The sequence below is a fragment of the Typopeltis vanoorti genome, chromosome 4 (genome assembly GCF_054136105.1).
Source record: "Typopeltis vanoorti isolate ZY-2024b chromosome 4, IOZ_Tvanoo_1.0, whole genome shotgun sequence".
In the NCBI taxonomy this organism is placed as follows: Eukaryota; Metazoa; Arthropoda; class Arachnida; order Uropygi; family Thelyphonidae; genus Typopeltis; species Typopeltis vanoorti.
Genome location: NC_143552.1, coordinates 134767174 through 134787289, shown reverse-complemented (window position 1 = coordinate 134787289; position 20116 = coordinate 134767174). Strand labels below are relative to the sequence as shown.

Here is a 20116-nt window from a genome sequence, read left to right as displayed (position 1 = left end):
TCCTGTTCTTCCCTTATTCATAAAAGATGAGGGGGCAAACTCTGTTTTATCTCATTTTTCTCTCTCTCTTATATTCTTTCTATCTAATAGTGTATTTTTGTTTTCCATATTTATTTATATTTCTTAATTTTTATTTAATTCGTGCTGCAGTTTTCTGAACCGTATTACTGTACATGGAATGTTATAATGTTGCCTATTTAATCCTCCAAACAAAGCAAATGAAATCTTGGTCTAATGAAATCTTGTCCAGCACAGCAAAAATAGCCTGCCTTTCTTTTTATTAGCACCGTCCTATTTGACGTAACTTCCGGGAGATACCATCAATTCCTAAAAAAAAGGTATTGTTAAAATTAATAGACTGATAGCAACACAACGAGATATAATTGGAAGACATCGTTTTCTTCTTCTTCCTATTATTATTATTATTATTATTATTATTATTATTATTATTATTTATCGATCTTCCATCAAGAACATAAGTTTATGTAGGGCATACTTCGGTTATACGACAGACCACCGACGTATAGCGAATCACTTCTCCCCCCCCCCCCCCCCTTGTAGATGCATGTAGCAGTTATAGTTATATGCATGTGCGTAAATAATGTAAAATAAAACATTTATTTACATCAGTTACGGAAAAAATTAGAATAATTCTCGCAAACTAAAAAGTTATTCTGAATAGCTTGGCTTACGAGAACATACCAACCAGTTTGGTCATCAATCCACACCATTAAACGTTTTTCCATTTCGTCAATAAGATTGTCACGTTGACGGATCACTGTAGTATTCACTAGTGTAGTCCTTTTTTTCACTTTATCTTTGTTTTTTACAGCGAGGTAGTTTAGCCTGTAGCCTATCTCAGTGCTCGATATACCATCCTTACTAAATTTAATCTTTTTTAATCTTGGTATGTAATAGATTTACGGGTCATCTTCTTCTCATTGGAAGCAAAAGCCACCTTTGAAATTTGTCTGTCATTATTAATAACAATAAAATAAAATAATAGTTATAAACAGTTTATAATTCAGAGCGAGACACCAAAACGCAGAGAAGTCGAGATCCACGACGTCAAAAATTTGCATAGCAGCCTCACCCGGTAAAATTTCGAAATTTTATAAAGCTATAATTAAGTTGGATTTAATCAAATTTGAGCCATATAGCTTTAGTTTTCTATCATTACGTATTGTTGTAAGATCCGCCCACTGGTATCCATAGAAACACGCACGCATGCGTACGTTAATTGCAATGATAACATAAACACAATTAGATCTTGGTTTTCGCAACTCGTCTCCAAGAAATGGGTTATTTCCCCGAGTTGTTTTACTTTAAAATCATTCATTATTTCACGAATATTTAAAAGAAAAACACGTCGCATTGTAACACTGACTTAAACCACAATGATAGTTTTTAATATCACTTTTCTTATTAGGGAATTTGTTAGGTCACCTTGAGGCCGACCTGTGCACAGATCCGTGATCGTTGACGATTGTGTAATTGTTAGAAACACAGAAATAAAGCCAGCAAGTGTCGCAATCAGCTCTCAGGGACATTCCCGTTTTACGTGTGCGCGAATAGTTGGAAGTGGTGTGCGCTGTTCGCGCGTCTCGAGACAAGAACTCCCTAAGTGGCTTGGAATGAATCCACGCAAATCAAATAACTGCATTATCCTATGAAACACCGAAGGGAGAGAGAGAGAGAAAAGCTGATGTTATTGATCGCTGCAGTTCTCTGTGGATTCCAACCTGAAAAATTCCTTCAACAGTAAACTACCTGTGGAATCAAAGGCAGAAACAGAAAAGCCAGACAAACAGATAGAGGAAGTAGAAGTACATCGCGTTTTCAGCTTTAGAGAGCTTCAGTAACATGGAGAGGGGGGGGGGGGGCTTAAAATATTTTAAAATTTCAAATAATAATAAAAATATATTTAGAAGTTTTCATTTATGGGAGCGTAAAATATCTCAAATTTAAGTAATTTTTTTAAGACAAAAATATGTCGAAAGAAACATAACTGTACAAAAGATAAGAAAATAACTTTGAACGTTAATTTGTTGTTGCCGCTATTCGGGTGAGGAAAATGATTATTTATATACCGAGCTGAGGTTTCCAATTTTAAATTTATAAATTTCATGTATAGAGCTGAAAGTGGAAAAGTTTAGGTTAGTAACCTACTAGCAGCGTGTTGGGCCTTCTTTGGTCAAGATAATCGCTTGCAGCTGAGCATGCTGAGCATTCACTCCAACTAAATCACAGAAGGCATCTTGAGGTATTCCGGAACAACTGGACAGAATATCATTTCTGAGGATAGCGACCGACCGAGGCACTGGTGGATGCTGTCAGACGTTCAGTAAGATTCATATCAAGAGAATTAAAAGGTCAGGGGGCACACAGAATGCTCGGAAATGTTCTCGAACGATGTTTACACAATACCAGCCTTGTTGATCGTTTGTCTTGATGGCAGAGGCCACGTCCATCCCACCACGTTGTTATCATTTAGAGAAATATTTATTCGAAATAATCCTCAGGTAACAATCAGTAGCCATTAGGCGTTCAACTCAAGAAAATAGACCATTGAACTACACTATTATAGAGTAGCATATCGTGTTAGGGAACACGAGATGACGACAGCTGTCTGTCGTCTCTTCATCAGATTCTGCTTAAAATTGGCGATAGTCTTGGGTCAGCTATCTCTGATTGGCTAGCAATGGACATTGATGTTCCAACTCAATCACCAAGTTAGGACTAAAATAGTCTCACCTATTCCTTACAAGGGAATAAAAGGTGTTAGCTGATTTTTTTTTGTGTGCGTTCAATGAAGATGAGAAGATCAAGTAATGCTTGAGAACAATCCTTATGCCAGTGATATTGTCATCACTGGTTGGCCACAAAACATGCTGGGACTGTGATAATGTTTTAGTTCATAGTTGAATATGTCATCTTGGAATGCAAACCAAAAGTACCATTTATCATCATATTCTAAGTATATAGGCTCTTTTTTTTTTTTTTTTGATCATTTTTTCCATCCGTCATCGTAATCCAAGTTCATTTCTATTGACGATTTGTTGACTTACGAGTAACGAGAGTGCGAAAGAATTTCGCCATTTCGTGTTCCTAACTCTAACTAGCATTGCTGTGTAAAATAGTGTAATACTGTCGATTTTTATGAATTGCAGAATTAAAAAATAGAGTTTTGGAAAGCACAGAATCCTACTTCTTTGCTCCAGATATTTACAAAATCAAGAACTGTCTGAAAAAGGAATAGAAAAAATCATCATTCATTAGAATTCTGAAGATTGAGAGTCATGAAGGTTAGCCAGGGCTATACACGCATCGTGTCTAAATGGCATAAATCTATTTATTATTTTTTTCCCCGAATATATTTGTGTATAGTCCTAGGGAAAATCGAATTTGCTTCCATTGCTGTAGGCTGTTCGAAAAAAGTTATAGGTTTGATTTTAGTCGCTGACTGAAGGAACGTTTTCTAGGCATTGCTTCGACAGTTCCCAAATTTGATGCACAAGGAAGTAGGGTTTATCCCAGAAACCCAGGTTTTTAACTCTGCATCTAGACTAGAACTTGCATTATTGCAGACAATAATACAAGTGTTAGATTTCAGGGCTATCACGAGATGGCAATAGTTGTCCGCCATTCTCTCGCGCGTGTATAGAAAGGTATCGCGATAAAGAGGTTTCTACGATTCACTTGGGGGGGGGGGGATAAAAATATTAAACGATTTCTTTTTATTTATATATTTATGTTTTTTATTTCGGGAAAGAATTTGATTTTATTTCGGGAATGAATTTATTGTATTGAAGGACCAACAATGCAATCCCATAAACACACATCAAACAGCAGAGGGGCAATGAACCAATGGGGACGATAGAATCCAATAAAATATTTAATATAAATTGAATTAATGTTTGAATTTACTGATTTAATTAATTAACAGTTTTCTCTTTGTGTGTATGATTAAATATATATTTTTTTTGTTCTTCGATTGAAGTTTGCCTCTTTTCAGTATTGACTGAGTTTAATTTCTTCGTAACATATATACATAACAGCACAGCAGTAATTGGACAAATGTTAATGAAATTTGGTATATGTGGAAAAAAAAATTGTCGAGAAATTTAGACTTTGGTTTTAATGGGACAAATTTAAGTAACCAGACTATTAACAGCAAGATCACAGTAGTTGTATGATAAAAATATCGTACTAAATCTTCAAGATGTTTGTTTTGGAACTGGTGTGCAGTATGACGTCATTCTTCAAGAATAACGTCATACTTATTATAGATTCTTATTAGAGAACAATAGACAGAATAATGCTAAGCACACACACACACACACACACACACACACACACACACACACACACACTGGGACCAACAGGAAAATAATTAAATTATAAATTAGAGAATTTATAATGTTTTTTATTTGTTATGTAATTCCTTCTTAAAACACTTTGTTCTTTATTTCAAATTTCCTCTTTATTTTTATATGTAATATGCTCTGTATTTTTCTTTCTTTTCTTAGGTTTTGTTCTTATTCTCTTCTCTCTCTCTCTCTCTCTCTCCATTCCTTCCCCCCCGTCACGCTTTCTGCTTATTTTCCTTCCGTTTTTCTCTTTGTATAGAGTTGTTTTATCTATCTCACTTACTTCCTCTGTCTTTCTATCTCTGTTCCGACTTTCGTGTACCTACGTAGAAAACCCTCCTTTTGTTCTTCCATCGTTCTTTTATCATTTTCGTTAGTTTCCATTGTTTCATCCTTCTCATCCTGATTTTTTTGGCTCTTAGTTATCTATCTGGTTAGCTTTAATAGCCTCCATCCTGTGGACAGTTTAGTTAACATCACGCGACATACATGATACTTAAGCAACAAGCAGGACCCCATTCACTCCAACGCCGTACTTTGTCGTCGGTACTGTTCGCCTGTCAAGTGCCTAGGTGAAGCGACGTTGTGATTTTGTTGCCGCAGGCTCCGGTGCAGGAAGAAGTTTTTGTTTTATCACATCTCAATCCTTCAAAGGCTACGCAAAGTAATGTTAACATCGTAACTTTCTTGTACGATGGGGGGGGGGGAGAATAGGAGCGAACAAAAGGGGTTGGGATGATCGGAGGCAGCAAAATAGCTCAGGAATGCAAACACTAAAAGCACCTTGTGAATGGAGTGTGCTCGCTGACGTTAATTGCATTAGGAGGGCCCTGGGCTTCGTACCAAGGGGCACACAAATCTCGCAGTATTAGAGGGTAGCCTCAACTCACAATTAGAGTTCGTGTCGCCACTGAAACAGAGAATGGCAAGCGGCAACTTCACAAGCCGCTGGGTACTTAGGATTTTTTTTTTCTTCTTCTTTTCGCATTCGGATTTATCGCACGTGACAAGATCCCGATAGAGAAAAGAGGAAGAGAAACTAATTACTCGTACAGATCTCAAAACTAAGCCGAAACCTTTTAAGAAAAATCTTATGCAAAGTGGAAGGATAGCTGCTAGCTATTAACCTTCCACTGTTGAATGAGAAGAGCGATTCTTCCCTTTAGCAAAGACGTTTGAAGAAATGTGTTTTTAGGATCATTGAGTTCTTCATTAAGATGTATTGAGAAAGAGACACTGAATAATCCTCACATCCTGTGAGAATAGTCAGATATCTTTTGTAAAGACGTGCTGCTGAATTTAAAGATATTATTTATCGTCGATATTTCTCCTGTCCTTTGAGGATATCAGATTTATTTATGATAGTATATTCTGCAGATCCCCTTCGATTTTTTAATTTCAAATCTCTGTTAAGAATAGTGCTTCATCTTAGATTCAGTTTTAGAAAGATCAGGATTTTTTTTTCTGGAGAATAAATTTATTATTATTTATCGGTCTTTGACAAGGAGACATAAATCCATCTAGGATAGCAACGAATGAACTCCATCAAGAAATACTTGTTTTTAAACAACAACACCACGTTCAGCACTATCAAATAATCCTTAAGTCCTTTAAAGGACTGGCTAGATGGGCGAAGTAAGAATGCTTTTCATCTTCCCCGTTATCTGTAGAGGACAGTGTAAGGATAGAGTATTATTGAGCTATATCATGGCAGGAGGGTAACAGCAATAGCCGAGCCTCAGTTAGAACTTCATTGGCTACAGCATTGCCATCCATCCATCCCTGGATACTCATTTTAGTTGCCTCGTACGACATGTAGGAGCTACAATGGGGCTATTCTTATCTCGGACACCACACGGGAAACCCAAGCCCTCACTCTTTGAGTAAAATTTATTAGGCAAGCTTATGTTTGAAATATTTTACTTGATAAGAATTCTTGTAAATTTTAAAATTTCAGAATAAATATATCAATTAAATTTTATTATTTTATAATAGTTTTATTAAGTACAACATAGTTGTTATCAGCTTTAGACAATATCTGCATTAAAAATTCGTTTTTATAAAAGGAATACTACGAAAAATGAAATGCAAACACTTCTGTCTAAAATGTATACTTACAACACAAGTAAAATATATTCAACAAACTTACTTTTTGTAAATTTCTCCCACGTTTTCTTAAATCGTCACTAATATGGGTTATAACAGAAAAAAATTCTCTCTATAAGTACAGAAGCATATCAATTTGTATTAAATCTATAAAATCGGAGATGGGAAATCCTTCACCTCCATACGAGACCGGTTAACTCACCTTTGCGTCCTAGACGGCATTTGAATCGAAGTGTTTTCAAATAAAGGGCGTCGTCGATACTGACTAAACTACATAACTTAACTGCCTACTGCTCAGACCTGATTCAGAGTTATCTTCTCTGTTTAGCCTATTAAATAATTCTGTGCTGTATTTTGTGTAATTCACCACTCAGCAGTATTTCCACCAAAAACAGTAATGAGATACGCCGAGAATTAATGTTTCCATTAATTTGTGTAATTGTAATTCGGCAACTTGTTTCTAGCACTCTTTAGAATTCATCCATTGCAGCAATCAATAGTTTGGAAAGTGGTCTGAGGCTGTTGCGCATTCTGAAATGTTAATATTAATAGCACTTGATCACAATCAACAAGATTTAAGACGTTATCCTACTGCAAATGAAAGAAGTCTGTAAGTATTCTTAATTAAAATCCATTGATTTTCTCATTCTTTCCTTTGAGAGGTCCACACTATCATCCAACATTCGCAAAGTACTATTGTTCGCTGCAATTGTTTGGTGTGCCAGAGATAGATTTTTAGACTAATTTAAACGAAGGTTCGAAGATATCTCTCATCTGCAATTCTCTCTCTCTCACTCTCTCTCTCTCTCTCTTATCTTTCATTCAATCCAGCAAGTCAAGACGTTATTATGGAAAAGAATCTGAACGCTATTTCTTCTTCTGTTTCTCTTATTCTAGTTGTTTCCCACACCCCTTTGTTTGCCAATACAAGAAGACTATCAAGTGAATATTATTTTAAAATATTAAAATATAAGAAAATTACTTCTTAAAAATCTCAGACCCAAGAAACGGCACCAAATAATTTACACGTAATACAAACTTGGTAAGTTTTGTACAAACCGAATTGAAATCACGAATCGTTACAATTAAGATTATTAAATTAAGAATTTAACTTCTGTATATATACACATTTGTTTCCGAATTATAAGTTATTTTATATTTTCTTTCGTTTTTCTGAATTCAAAAAGAAATAATCCATTGTAATGTAAGCAGTTAAGCCTTCGCAGTTAGTATGGACTAACCCTTTGACTGGAAAGATCTGGGTTTGAATCCCATCTATGATGAGGAATCTCTATCATTTTCAATCAAAGGATGAGTTAGCCGATATCAGATGGATGTGGAGAGTTTTCTCCCGGAAACTTGATCTTAAGGGATGGCTTGGGTTGAAGAAGAAAAATATGCTTTCTCTATTATGTGGAGAGAGTGGGAATTGATTGTTTAAACTGCATTTGTGGAGAGTGGATTGTTTACATCAAACAATGAGGAGCTTCTTGCTTAATGGTAAGGATTTCTTCTTCTGCAGCTTTTCCCACTTAAGTAGGGTGGCTGTTTGTAGCGAGTCTCCTCCTGTCTTGGGCTGTAACCACATCCAAGTTCTTCATCCTCAAGTCCTCCTCCACCATCTCCCTCCATCTCTTCTTTGGCCGCCCGCGCTTCCTCCTCCTCTGCACATCCATCTGGATGACCTTTCTTCCCACATACTCTTCCTCCCTCCTCATCACATGACCAAACCATCTCAACCTTGCCTCCTGTATCTTTGCTCCTAAATTCGTAACTTTCACCGTTCCCTTTACATAGTCATTTCTCAGACGATCCTTTCTGGTCACACTGCACATTCGTTTAACATTCTCATCTCCGCTATCTCCACTCGGCTGATGTTATTTTTCCTCAGGGCCACAGTTTCCATGGCATACGTCATAGCTGGTCTCACTACTGTCCTGTAGATTTTACCTTTTAGAGTGATCGACACCATCTTATCGCATAGCACTCCAGCCATTTCTCTCCAGTTCCTCCATCCTGCATCCCACTTCCTTCTCAGCCTCACCATCCTCTTTCATTGTTGAACCTAAGTATCTAAAGTCACTGACCTTCCTGGTAAGGATTTCTATTGGAATTAATAAAATTTTGCAATACACGTAGCATGGCTTGCTTTAAACAGAGATTTCAAAGAGCTCAGAAATTCTCTGGGGTCATTATTCTGATCTCAATTATTATCGTTTAAGTAAAAACCAATAGGGGTCTGTTTGACCATCTGAAGGTTAGGTAGCAAACTCTACAGTTATATGACGCTATTATTAGGACAGTTGTATCACGTTTCTGCTGGTCCTTTTTATCGTTTAGAGAGCACATGGGTTTGAGAGTTCAACCAAACAAATTCTTTCTTTGAAAATGCTTCTGTCCGGTAAGAGAATCGAACTAAATTCATCTTTAAGTTACACTAAGAAAAAGATGAACATCAAATTGGCACTCTGAACGCCTCTCAATTTGAAGGAAGGGGAATATGACCTCTTAATTACATAAAACAAAGTTTTAAAATACGCCTACTAAAGTAAGTAGTATAAAATGTTTGGAAGAAAGAAGTATTTATTAAGTATGCATAAAATGTGATCATCTAACTTAATGAGAGCCTATAAAAAATTTTTAAAATCCGTTTTCTAATGTTTTTTTTAAATGCTACAAAATATCTAGCAATTTGAAAGTGATTGCAGTAGACATTAGGCTTAATAACTTAGTCTAACATTGTTATCATTTTATTATTTCTCCAGTGAGCATGCTCGATGGAGAAGAAATGCATATCATCCGGGTATCCAGAGTTCACATGGGAGCTTATTTGTGTATTGCCTCCAATGGAGTTCCTCCAGCCATCAGTAGGAGGATCTATTTGGACGTTACATGTAAGTAATAAATCTTGAATGTGTTAACATGTGATGTATGATGTGACTGCACACAGAAACAACTTTTTTTTTTTGGCCAACGAAGAAGATCATCAATCAAAAAAAGAGAGAAAATTTTAAACTAAGTTACACACAGGAAACTCTTTCGTTTTATGAAAGTCTTCCACGAGGGAAAATTTCTACAATCTATAAATGACAAAAATCCTGTCCTTTATAAAAAATATTTTAAAAGATTTTTAAATGTTTTTCTTTTATGTCTACCTACTATCTTATTAAAACAAATCTTACAAAATGCACGTCAATTTGACCCTATGATTGCATTTTTATCGATCTATGAAAGTTTTAAGAATGCATAGCGCATCAGCGCTCGTCTTAATTGGTCCAGTGCAATTAATTGTAGCATAATTTGAAATACTTTAATTTATCAATTAACATCATTTTCAATATGGAAAGTATAAAGGTCAAATTAACAATAGCTAGGCTTCGTGCTCACCGTTTATGTGAAAAGCACAAAGGGTTCACGCTTGGTGGTGAGATTAGATTATCATTGACAAATACTAGAGTGAGACACGGATAATTTGAATTTTGAATTTTTAAATTTGAATTTAAATTACGATTTTTAAATACGCACAGAAATTAGAAAAAGTAATCACTTGGGAAATTATTATTTTTTCGGAATGAACCAAAGAAAGGCTGAAATAACTCGTTTTACTTAATTATACACAGGGTTCAACCTCATTCGACTATAATCATACAATCTGCTAAAGCTATGGCAGAAAACGGGACATTCAGTACATCCTGAACACTGTTTCCCATTGTAAATATGGGCAAAAAGTTATAAATAATTTATAGAAAATTATATGTTCAAAACTTGTCTATATCGGTGTCCTAAACACACGGAAGACCAAGAAAGAAATGGATTGACAATATTAAAGAAAGCACCCACTTAAACTCTATAATAGAACTTCATAAAAAGACAGCAGACAGAAAGAAATGGCAAAAATTCGTCTTTGAAGAACTCAACCCATGAGTTCTTCAAAGACAAACACGTCAGTTCACACTTCACGCACGTAAAACAGATGAAACTCAGAAAACAATAACAGCAACTCGCTATAAATAACAACGTTCAATTGGATTGCTTCAAACAATAACCAATCAGAGCCACTAACGACTTTTGGGTGCTGTTGTCTCAGCGCACACCCTGTCTTGCCTTCTGGGTCGTTTAAAACCACTAGAACGCTAAGAATTTGACACTGCGCCATCTGCACGTCTGTTTTTAAGAGCTCAAAGGTGTCAGTATATGTGACCTCACACTTGAGCTATTAATACGAATGTGATGCAATGTTTACGCTTCGAAAAGTGTCCTTTTCATGAAGCATTACTAGATTTTGTTTAATTTTAGAAATCACGCGAAGCCAGGAAACAATTAGAGAAGTCTTTAACAGGAATAAATGCAAAAGTACAATATCGGTGATATTATTATTCTGTGGATGTGCACCGCACACCTAGCACACCCGGAATTAAAAAAAAAACTCGTTAAAATATGAATGTTAATTAACATTTTATTTTTTATACATAATGACATTTATAAATCTGGGCAATGGAATTTATCTCCGACCTAAAGACAATCACAATCATCCATCCCAAAGCGGGATTCGAAACCACAAGCCTGTTGATTGGGGAGCAGATACGCTAACTCGTTGACTCTTAGATTTTTTTTCTGTCTTGTCATAACGGTGGTGTACGAGTTCAATTGCCTTCCGGAGAACTTGGCATCTTTCTGTTAGGTAATCCTGAACATACCGTGTTGATATAAATAAATCAAGATATTTTATAAGAGTATCCTTAGGATTAATGGATTCAAGTATGACTTGTAAGTTAATAAAGTAGTGAGCTATGTTTTGCTTTTCTGTATACAGCATAAGAATTCTGGCTGCACCGAAATAAAGCCAGTATAGCGAAAATAAATATAACCTTTAACTGCCTGGTTGTTAGAAGCGGGTGGTATCGATTGGGAATCAATCGACCGTGAGATGCGGTGATTAATTCATTCAATCCAATCCAATACCCTTGGAGGATAATGGATGGCAATGCTGTAGCCAATGAAGTTCTAACTGAGGCTCGGCTATTGCTGTTACCCTCCTGCCATGATCAGAGCTTTAATTGCTCAATAACACCTTATCCCTACATTCTCCTGTACAGATAACGGGGAAGATGAAAGCATTCTTGCTTCGCCCCTTTAAGCCAGTCCTTATAAGGATAAGGTTGTTAGAAGCGTGTTTAGTTTGTTGAGTGAAAAGAAGTCTAGAGATTTATAATAACCGATTTTTGTAAAAATGTTTCAGTTAGGTATTAAAATGGAGGATATGGATCCATCCAGATTTTATATCGAAATATAAAAATAAATTTAAGAAAAGTTTCAAACCTTCGGCATCGGAGTTGCCTTGGTATGCATTACTTACAAGGCAACAAACTATGCCCAGGAGCCCGTATGTTCGCCTTTTATTAGTGCTTAAAATTAGGTTTTTACTGGCCTGATAGCTGTTTCAAACTGTTGGTTCACATCAGAGACCAGTCGGTAACCTAGAGAGCAAAACTTCTCTCAAAACCATAGGAATCCTATGCTAGAAAGTTAAATTCATCATAAGTGAAATCTCAGTTGGTGCGTAATCAAATGACTAAAATATAAAGCAAAAAGGCTTCACTTTGCTTCTGGACAGAGTCCGTATATTTTTGTCTTTTAAATAGAGCACGCCAAAGTAACTCCAATGCCGAAACGTTTCTTAATTTTCTTTCTATTTTTGGCTGCAAAATATGACCGAATTCATAATATCCTCCATTTTAATAACCTACTGATGCCAAAATGAAGCCTTGTGCTCTTTGAGTTCTTTGGTTAATTCATCTTAATCAATAATAAGACAGCAAGCTCGCATTTGATAGGTAGTAATATTGTTGACATTGATAACGATGAAGGTATCTCTTAGTGTGCATTGGATTCGTGTACTTTAAGTTTTTTTTTTAAATTAGAATTCCAGACGACGCAATTTTTAATTCAAGAAAGGGAGCTCATTTTACTTTGGTTCATCAGTAAATTTTATATTGGGAAATAGAAATGATTTAAAAACAGAGAAGGCATTTACCATGGCTCCAAATTAAGAAAACGTCATGAATATACCTTTTCTACCTCTTAAGTGTCAGTGGATATTTTTCCAAAGCTTGCTCTTCAAGTGTTTCCATATAGATTTTGAAATGAAGAAAGAGTTACACCTAGCTAGCCCTAAGTTCGGTTCGAGTATGTTCGTGTACACTATATTTGAAGAATCCGATTTTATGTAATGTTTAAGTGACACCCAGAGTTTTCTCTTTCTTTCCTTTTATTTATGTATTTTTTTAATTTTTTAGAACTTATCTCATAGAATCATAAGTTCTTCAGTAGAATATTAGTAAGTAAGTTGCTACTTCAAAGCTAGCCATGAGATCATGATCATTGAGATGACATTGTTCAACTTTGTAACGTTAATGCCCAAGCGACTGGTTATGACCCTGAAACCAAAAGATTATGGACCATCTACCGGACTGTCCTGAACTTGCATCTAGTGATTTTCATGTCATGACTGAAGGAGCAAGATGCCAAAGTTCACTTCAGTGCCTTACAACTCCTTTACGAAAGATACCGTTTTTTTTTTTTTTTTTTGAAACACTATTGTTGAATACGATGATTAGTAGAAGTTTAAAAGTAGTGCCTGGTGTGATTAGGTTAATTCCCTTCATTGCTTAACGCACAAAATATTCGTAGACTCTCTCCTTAAATCTATTAATCAATACAAGCATCAACTTCACGTATGTAAACAAACAGATAAGATTCGCCTGTATACAAGCTGAATGGATTAGTTCGGTCGTTTCATGATCAAATTAGTAAGTTCAAAAACATCCGAAATAAGCCTATTGAAGTGAGTTCCTTCTTAAGATCGCATCTATATGTTCGAAGTCTTGCAAACTGAATCAAATTTTTTAGATGAAAAGAAGTGAAAATGAATCCAAATTGTGAAGTAAGAATGTACGTTTGTCTTAATGCAAAACTTCAAAGCAAGGCGGAAATTAAACAAGACAGGACATCCAACCTTTCTTATCAGAGAGAGAGAGAGAGAGAGAGAGCAATAACATAAAGAAGTATAGTGAAAGAAGGATAACTTAAGGTTGTGTGGGAGTCCAAAGGTGTAAGATGGAGTAGGGTTCTTATTTTTGTTCAAAGCTATATGAGTAACGAATAAGAAGATTTTTTCACATATTTTACAAATTAAACCTTTTCTTGTTACCTTATACTATGGTAAGAAGCTTATAAAGAAAACTGAAGGAGCTCATCATATCTCCCGACTGAACGACAGTTACAGTCGGGAGATATGATGAGAAACTCAGCGGAAGCTATTGTCCACCGTGAAATGGGATACTGTCAACTTCTGCGATATTTTACAAATACCCTGGTGAAGTTCGTTTCCAAAGAGAGGGTACAGGTTTGATAAATAATAACCAACAACCAAAGGGGAAAGAATTTTCATTCGATCGTATATCACGACAGCGACACTTAGTCACTGGCTACTCATATTACAGCAATCGTTAGGGATAAAATTCGACTTATGTAACTCGGGTTCTTAGTTGAGTTGGTCTTTGATTTGTATTTGACAGCAGTATTTAACACGCTTCCAAATTCGAAAAGTTAAATCAAATTAATAACTGAAAGAAAAAAAAAATCTGGAACACTTTAAAAAATAGCAAGAACGTCCAAAGAGCAAGGATTTTCTTCTTTTTTTTGCAGGTTTCTTTACAAATCCTATCGTTAAATCAGTTTTGATCAAATATGGAACGTAATGGTTTTTGAAATTTCTTAAGATCCTTTGTTAAGTTCAATTCAATCCAAATAAAATTATGGGAGGAGATTACAAGGGAGACTTACATCGTTCAAGCAATCTCGACGAAATTTAGAAGATATTTGTTTCATAAGTTTTCTGTACATCCTTTTGGAAATTCACCCAAGTTGAAAGGATCATGTCCTTCTCGTGCACCTGTTTCCAGTGTACAGGTCAAGCTGTTCAACGTTTTCGAACAAATCTGAACTAGAAGTGTTTCTTATATTAAGTATTCCAGATAATTTCTGTACCATTCGATCAAAATAGTGGTTGGAGTTTATTTATGATTTGACTAATTATTAATTGCTGGCCTGGTTGGCCAAGTAGATAGCATTTCCGTTGATCGGAAAGGGAAATGCTATCTACTTTGATCTTAGAATATGTCCAACCACATATTCTAGGATCACATTTCACTGCAGGCATGGAGGTTTATGAATGTATCTCAGATGGTAGATGGCTTTCGTCGACAAGTTTGAGACTACCCCGATCTTGTTTATTGGATGCTTGAAGAAAGCACCATTTTTGGTGGCGGTTGTGTGAATATAAGAGTTGGGGATTTTTTTTTTCTTTTTTAGAATCATGACACCATTTTAGGTTTTAACAGACACCGTACTCTCAGAGAGCATAAGAAAACGTCTAAGTCTGATTTAATATCATCTTCAACATATTTAGCATTAAAAATCTTTCATCCAAAGTATCGTTTTCAAATCTCGTCAAATAAGATTTAATTTGTAAAAAGGTAAATATATTAATCCGCAGCCTTACCCAGAAGTTCATAAAATATCCTTTATTAGCACTAAAATCCAATAATATAATATCATTAGTAATAATATTTTTGGTTTACAGATCTGTATATTGATGGCAGTATAAATCTATCGGTGTGCAGAAAACCGACCAATACAGGTCGCTACCTACATTTCAGCTCCTCTCACCACATCTCACATAAACTCAGCATTGTACACATGTTAAAGAAGAGAGGAATTCGCATCACGACAGACGAGACCCTTCAAAATGAGTTAACATTAATTTCCAACAATCTGTACTTGAACGGCTATCCAAGAAGACTAGTCAATAAAGTCCTTTTCTCTGAATCACCACAAAAAGAACAAGAAGATATTCAATATATAAAAACGATTGCAATTCCGTTTGTAAGTGACATCTCCTACAAGCTCGCCAACCTCCTCAAACAACACAAAATAAGAGTAACATTTAAACCAATGGAATCTATTCGTAAACTACTAAGATCTCCAAAAGACAACCATCCTTTCTATAAATATGCTGGGGTTTATAATATTCCATGCTCGTGTGGCTCTAGTTACATCGGACAGACTTCGAGAAGCCTTGAAATCAGGCAAAAAGAGCACATTGGCTATGTCAAAAACAACAGACTGGACATTTCTGGCCTATCGTCTCATTTCTCTACAACTAACCATGTCATCGAGTGGGACAAAAGTAGTTCCCCTTACTTAGAGGAAGATTACCATTCAAGAATTTTCAAAGAAGCAGACACAGGCGCCCGTTCTACTGTCAACCTTAACAGAAATCAAGGCCTAATACTCCCAGAAATATGGAAAACCCTAATCAAATCCTTAAAAACAAAAGAAATGAACTTTAATACAAACTTCAGAAAGTTCCTTAGCAATAGCTAGCTAATGTTGTACACGCGATACGTGTTTCACGCACGTTCGATACTATTTTATTTGTAATTATTCTAGTCAGTTTTTTACAGTTATTCTTGTCAGTTTTATAGTTACACATAATTGTGAGATTGTCAGCCTATATGTAAGTGCCCTGAAGACGCCAACAGTTAAAGTTTGGCGAAACTAATTGGTTAAGTTAATAAAATTGATCAACACTTGATCTATAAACCAAAAATATTATTACTAATTCTCAGGATCAAGAAAATAAACCTTCATTATGAATATAATATCATATCTTAACACGAAAGATATGTGCCCGCATAAAAAAACACGTATAAATGCATGTATAAAAAAATTCGCTGCAATTTCCTGTCCGATTGATTTATCTTCTACTTTTAATTAAAATAATATCTTGATATTAATATTCACTTATATATAATTATTTACAATTTCATTTTTTGCTTCAGGTGGCGCCACTTGAGTGGAAACGAAATAGACCTGCTCTTCACTGTTTACATTTTCGATTAATTTCAATTTTATGCATCTTTTAACTCAAAATAATTGACACACTAGCGAGTAACGATTTTGTTTGTTTGTTTTTTGTAAATTACATATTCATGCCTTATTAGTAAATATAAGTGATTCCCACACATATCTCGACTCGATCTATCTCCATTCAGAAACATAAAACAGCGCCTAGAAAAGCAAATCGATAGCGCACTATCCCAAATGTAAATTACTGTAGCGGAGCGTTTGAATGTTTTCTGTTTTTAATGAATTTTATAATTTTCATTTCCAGTGTAATATGCACTGTTTGTGAAGAGTGAATGTTTGAGATTGGGGCAAAGGGGGATTATAAAACTTGGGTTATTAGTTTAGGAGTTACGAAAATGATTTCGGAATGGCTCACTATAATTATTTTCTTAGCACTAAGTGCATTTTGCCATGAGTGCACAAAGGTTTTATGTTCTTAACGAGAGACATAGAAAAGGTACAAGTGGGGAGGGATGGAAGAATTGTGGATGGTAGAGGCTACTGGTGTGGAACATGTTCACGCAACTCATACTTTTAAAGCAAATTATTACCTCCTGCACGAATTGAAATCATGACGTTAGCAAGATGCTTGTGTGCATAGAAGTGTGAAATGAAAATTATTTTCTTTTCATTATAGCTTAGCAGATTCTGGTGGTCGGTTTCCTAATTGCAATACAAAAATAAGCTTTTTGGTACAACATCATTTGCTTTTTTATTATTTATTTATTTTTTCTTAGTGTTAGATAACTTCCAGGATCTTTAATATACTTTAAGTACTTGCGTGTTTCTTCAATTTATGTGAAATTCATTGCCCAAATTTCTTAAAGTCCTTTTTATTGTAATTAAGAATGACCTAGTTTCATTGCAGTGTATCTTGAGATTTTCAGCGATATGGGTCTAATATTCTTTAGTACCTTTACTAAAATTGAAAATACATGAGCTTATGTATTATCCATGATTATAATCAATTATTCACTTTTATTATCGCTTTAAATTCTTTAAAGAATAAATGTGTGTATGTGTGTGTGTGTGCGCGCACGTTCGTTTCAGTAATAGTAGAAGTGGTCCTTGAACCGTTGAACACTAGAAGAAAAACTAGAAGAAATGTGTGTGTGTGTGTGTGTGTGTGTGTGTGTGTGTGTGTGTGTGTGTGTGTGTGTGTGTGTGTGTGTTAAAAAGACTGAAATTTTAGACATACCTGGATTTTTTGTTGGAGATGAAGATGTTACATTTCGTATTGAATTTTGATAAGGATGTCGAAACACGTATCATATTTTGAAATAAAATTAAAATATAACACCAATGGATAAGATGAAATGACAAGAAGGAAGACAAATAAATGAAAAGATAATGACTAGAAAATTACGTATTTAAAAGGGTTAAGGCAGAAATAAATAAATTACAATGCATAACGAGCAACCGGTATGGCGGTGTACTGGCTGTTTCAAAGAAATCGTCATCAGATGGTGGAGAATGTGAAATCTGGGAACTTTTCATGCGGTTATGAAATAAGATGTTAAATGGAACTGAGTTGGTGTGCGAGTAAAGGAAAGTAATTTGTTTTATTTAACTGCCATGAGGAAGAGATTAGATAGGATATTTTTGTGTTTATAGCGTATTCTTCTTATTTCACTGCATGCAGAACAACACGGACAATATAAAAATAATAGCACGGGGAGACGCATCAGATTTAATGAAAAAAAGTAAACTTTTCAGAGCCTCATCTATGAAACGAAATTCTATTAATAATTGAATGAAATTTGTATAGGTTTATGGCCATAATATATCCCTTAACAATAACAGTATAATGTACAAGTAACTTGCATGAAAGATACCGCAAAAAATACAGAATTATAGAAAACACGCAGTCATAAGCTATATTCTAGTAGGTTCATAAGAGATTGAACATATTTTTTTATATTTATAAATATAAATATAAAATATATGATATTTATGTATGATGTTATTGCTGTAAAGTATGTAAACAATAATGACTATTTAAGATCCACCAAAAATACAAGGAAAATGCTTGGATCGCATCTTAATATACACTTATTACTGGTCAAGTCATTGATTCAGAACGTTCAGGTTTTGCCATCCTGAATTTATATTAGAAGATGGACAGTTATTCATATAGTTCTTACGACCTGATTGGGCTATTTCTTTCTCAACTGAATCGGAGAGGAATTGCTTAGTATCATTATAATGACACATTCGCTGTGGTCAAGATAAGACAGCAATGATTTTAATTTTTGATGATCTAATGAGTATTAGAACTAGTAGCATGTTAATCAGCTTCTTGCACATAACAAGGTTGGACTACTCTTTAAACATACAGTTGGATTAGATCTTTAACCGAATGTCATTCATGTTGGTCCCTCCATAACATGATATAATCATTGAAAGATATAATTTGAATCATATAATCATTCAAAGACTTGGGCTCGGAGAAATGTTTATGATATGTTCATAAGGTCTTTTCAACTGAAGGTAAATTAGCCATTTCATACGGGGGGGGGGGTTTGAAGGATTTGTCATGCTTTGAATTGGCAAGAAGAAACACCCTTTTCGTTCAATGACCATGGTTTGTGATCCGATATTTGGGAAAGATCAGGTCAAAAACGGAGGAAGTTCCGACCTAGGTCTGACGAAAGACCGATTTGTGATACGAAACAAAATAGCTTTATGCTGAAAAACAGAAAATCTCGCTTTTCGAGATTCCAGAAATGTTTACTATTGTAAAATCGAAAAACAAGTAAGACCAATCTATCCAACAGACAGATAGTGAACATTTTTAAAAGTTTAATCCACCAACTTTGGAAGATTATGCTCCACAGTCACATTCAACCCAAAGATTCCACAGAATGCTCGTATTTCTTCAGAGCAAATATGATTTAAGAAGATAAATTCATCACATCTATTGTCGAAAAGCAGATGGTAACTTAATAAGTAAAAACAAATATCATTATATTTATACTTCATTGTATATTATAACCATGATGATGCTGTATAGATTTGTAGATAACGATTGTTTCATATAATAATCCTATATTACCAAAGGAATACAAATTCCATTCTATATGCAAACTAGAAGAATTTTTCTAAGTCTTTTTTTATTTCACGATTCTCGAGTTAACCGAACTTTGCAGTAGAAAAGTAGGATTTATATATAAAATCGACCATAGAATTAATATTATATCTCACAGTAAGGCTTGACGAACTTTCCTCTGCGAACTTTATGAAGGCAGATTACCGCACTCTCCTCGTTATGATGTCGAATTCATCGGCAGTTCTGAACTCAAACATCGGTGACGATTAGGGATAACGATTGACCATATGCTGATTTCTAACGTTTTATATAGGGATAAAGGGACTTACATCTATTATCGTTTAGGAGTAAAAGGCATTAGATGAGTTATTTATTTTATTTTTATTACTGTGAACCTGGGTTTGAGGGGGGGGGGGAATCACAATCTGGAATGCAGCAGATCTGTAACGATATTGTGTGTTTATGCCAATTTGAGTTTTAACGATGTATAAAGAAATATTCCAGAACAAAGTCTGGACGCATAAAACTAAATGCAAAGGTAGATAGATAAAGTGGAGAGAAAGAGAGAGAGAGAGAGAGAGAGAGAGAGAGAGAGAGGAATAATTAAATTACTTTATCT

General features: G+C 35.0%; 1 protein-coding gene across 1 annotated transcript in view; it reads left to right on the top strand.

Moving 5' to 3' along the window:
* The window catches only part of LOC150107689 (lachesin-like), a 195810-nt gene that overhangs the window by 104863 nt on the left and 70831 nt on the right, over positions 1-20116 (top strand). Inside the window, exon 5 of the mRNA XM_090392169.1 lies at positions 9242-9370. Within this exon, the coding sequence (XP_090248295.1) occupies positions 9242-9370 (129 nt within the window). The remainder of the gene's footprint in view (positions 1-9241; positions 9371-20116) is intronic.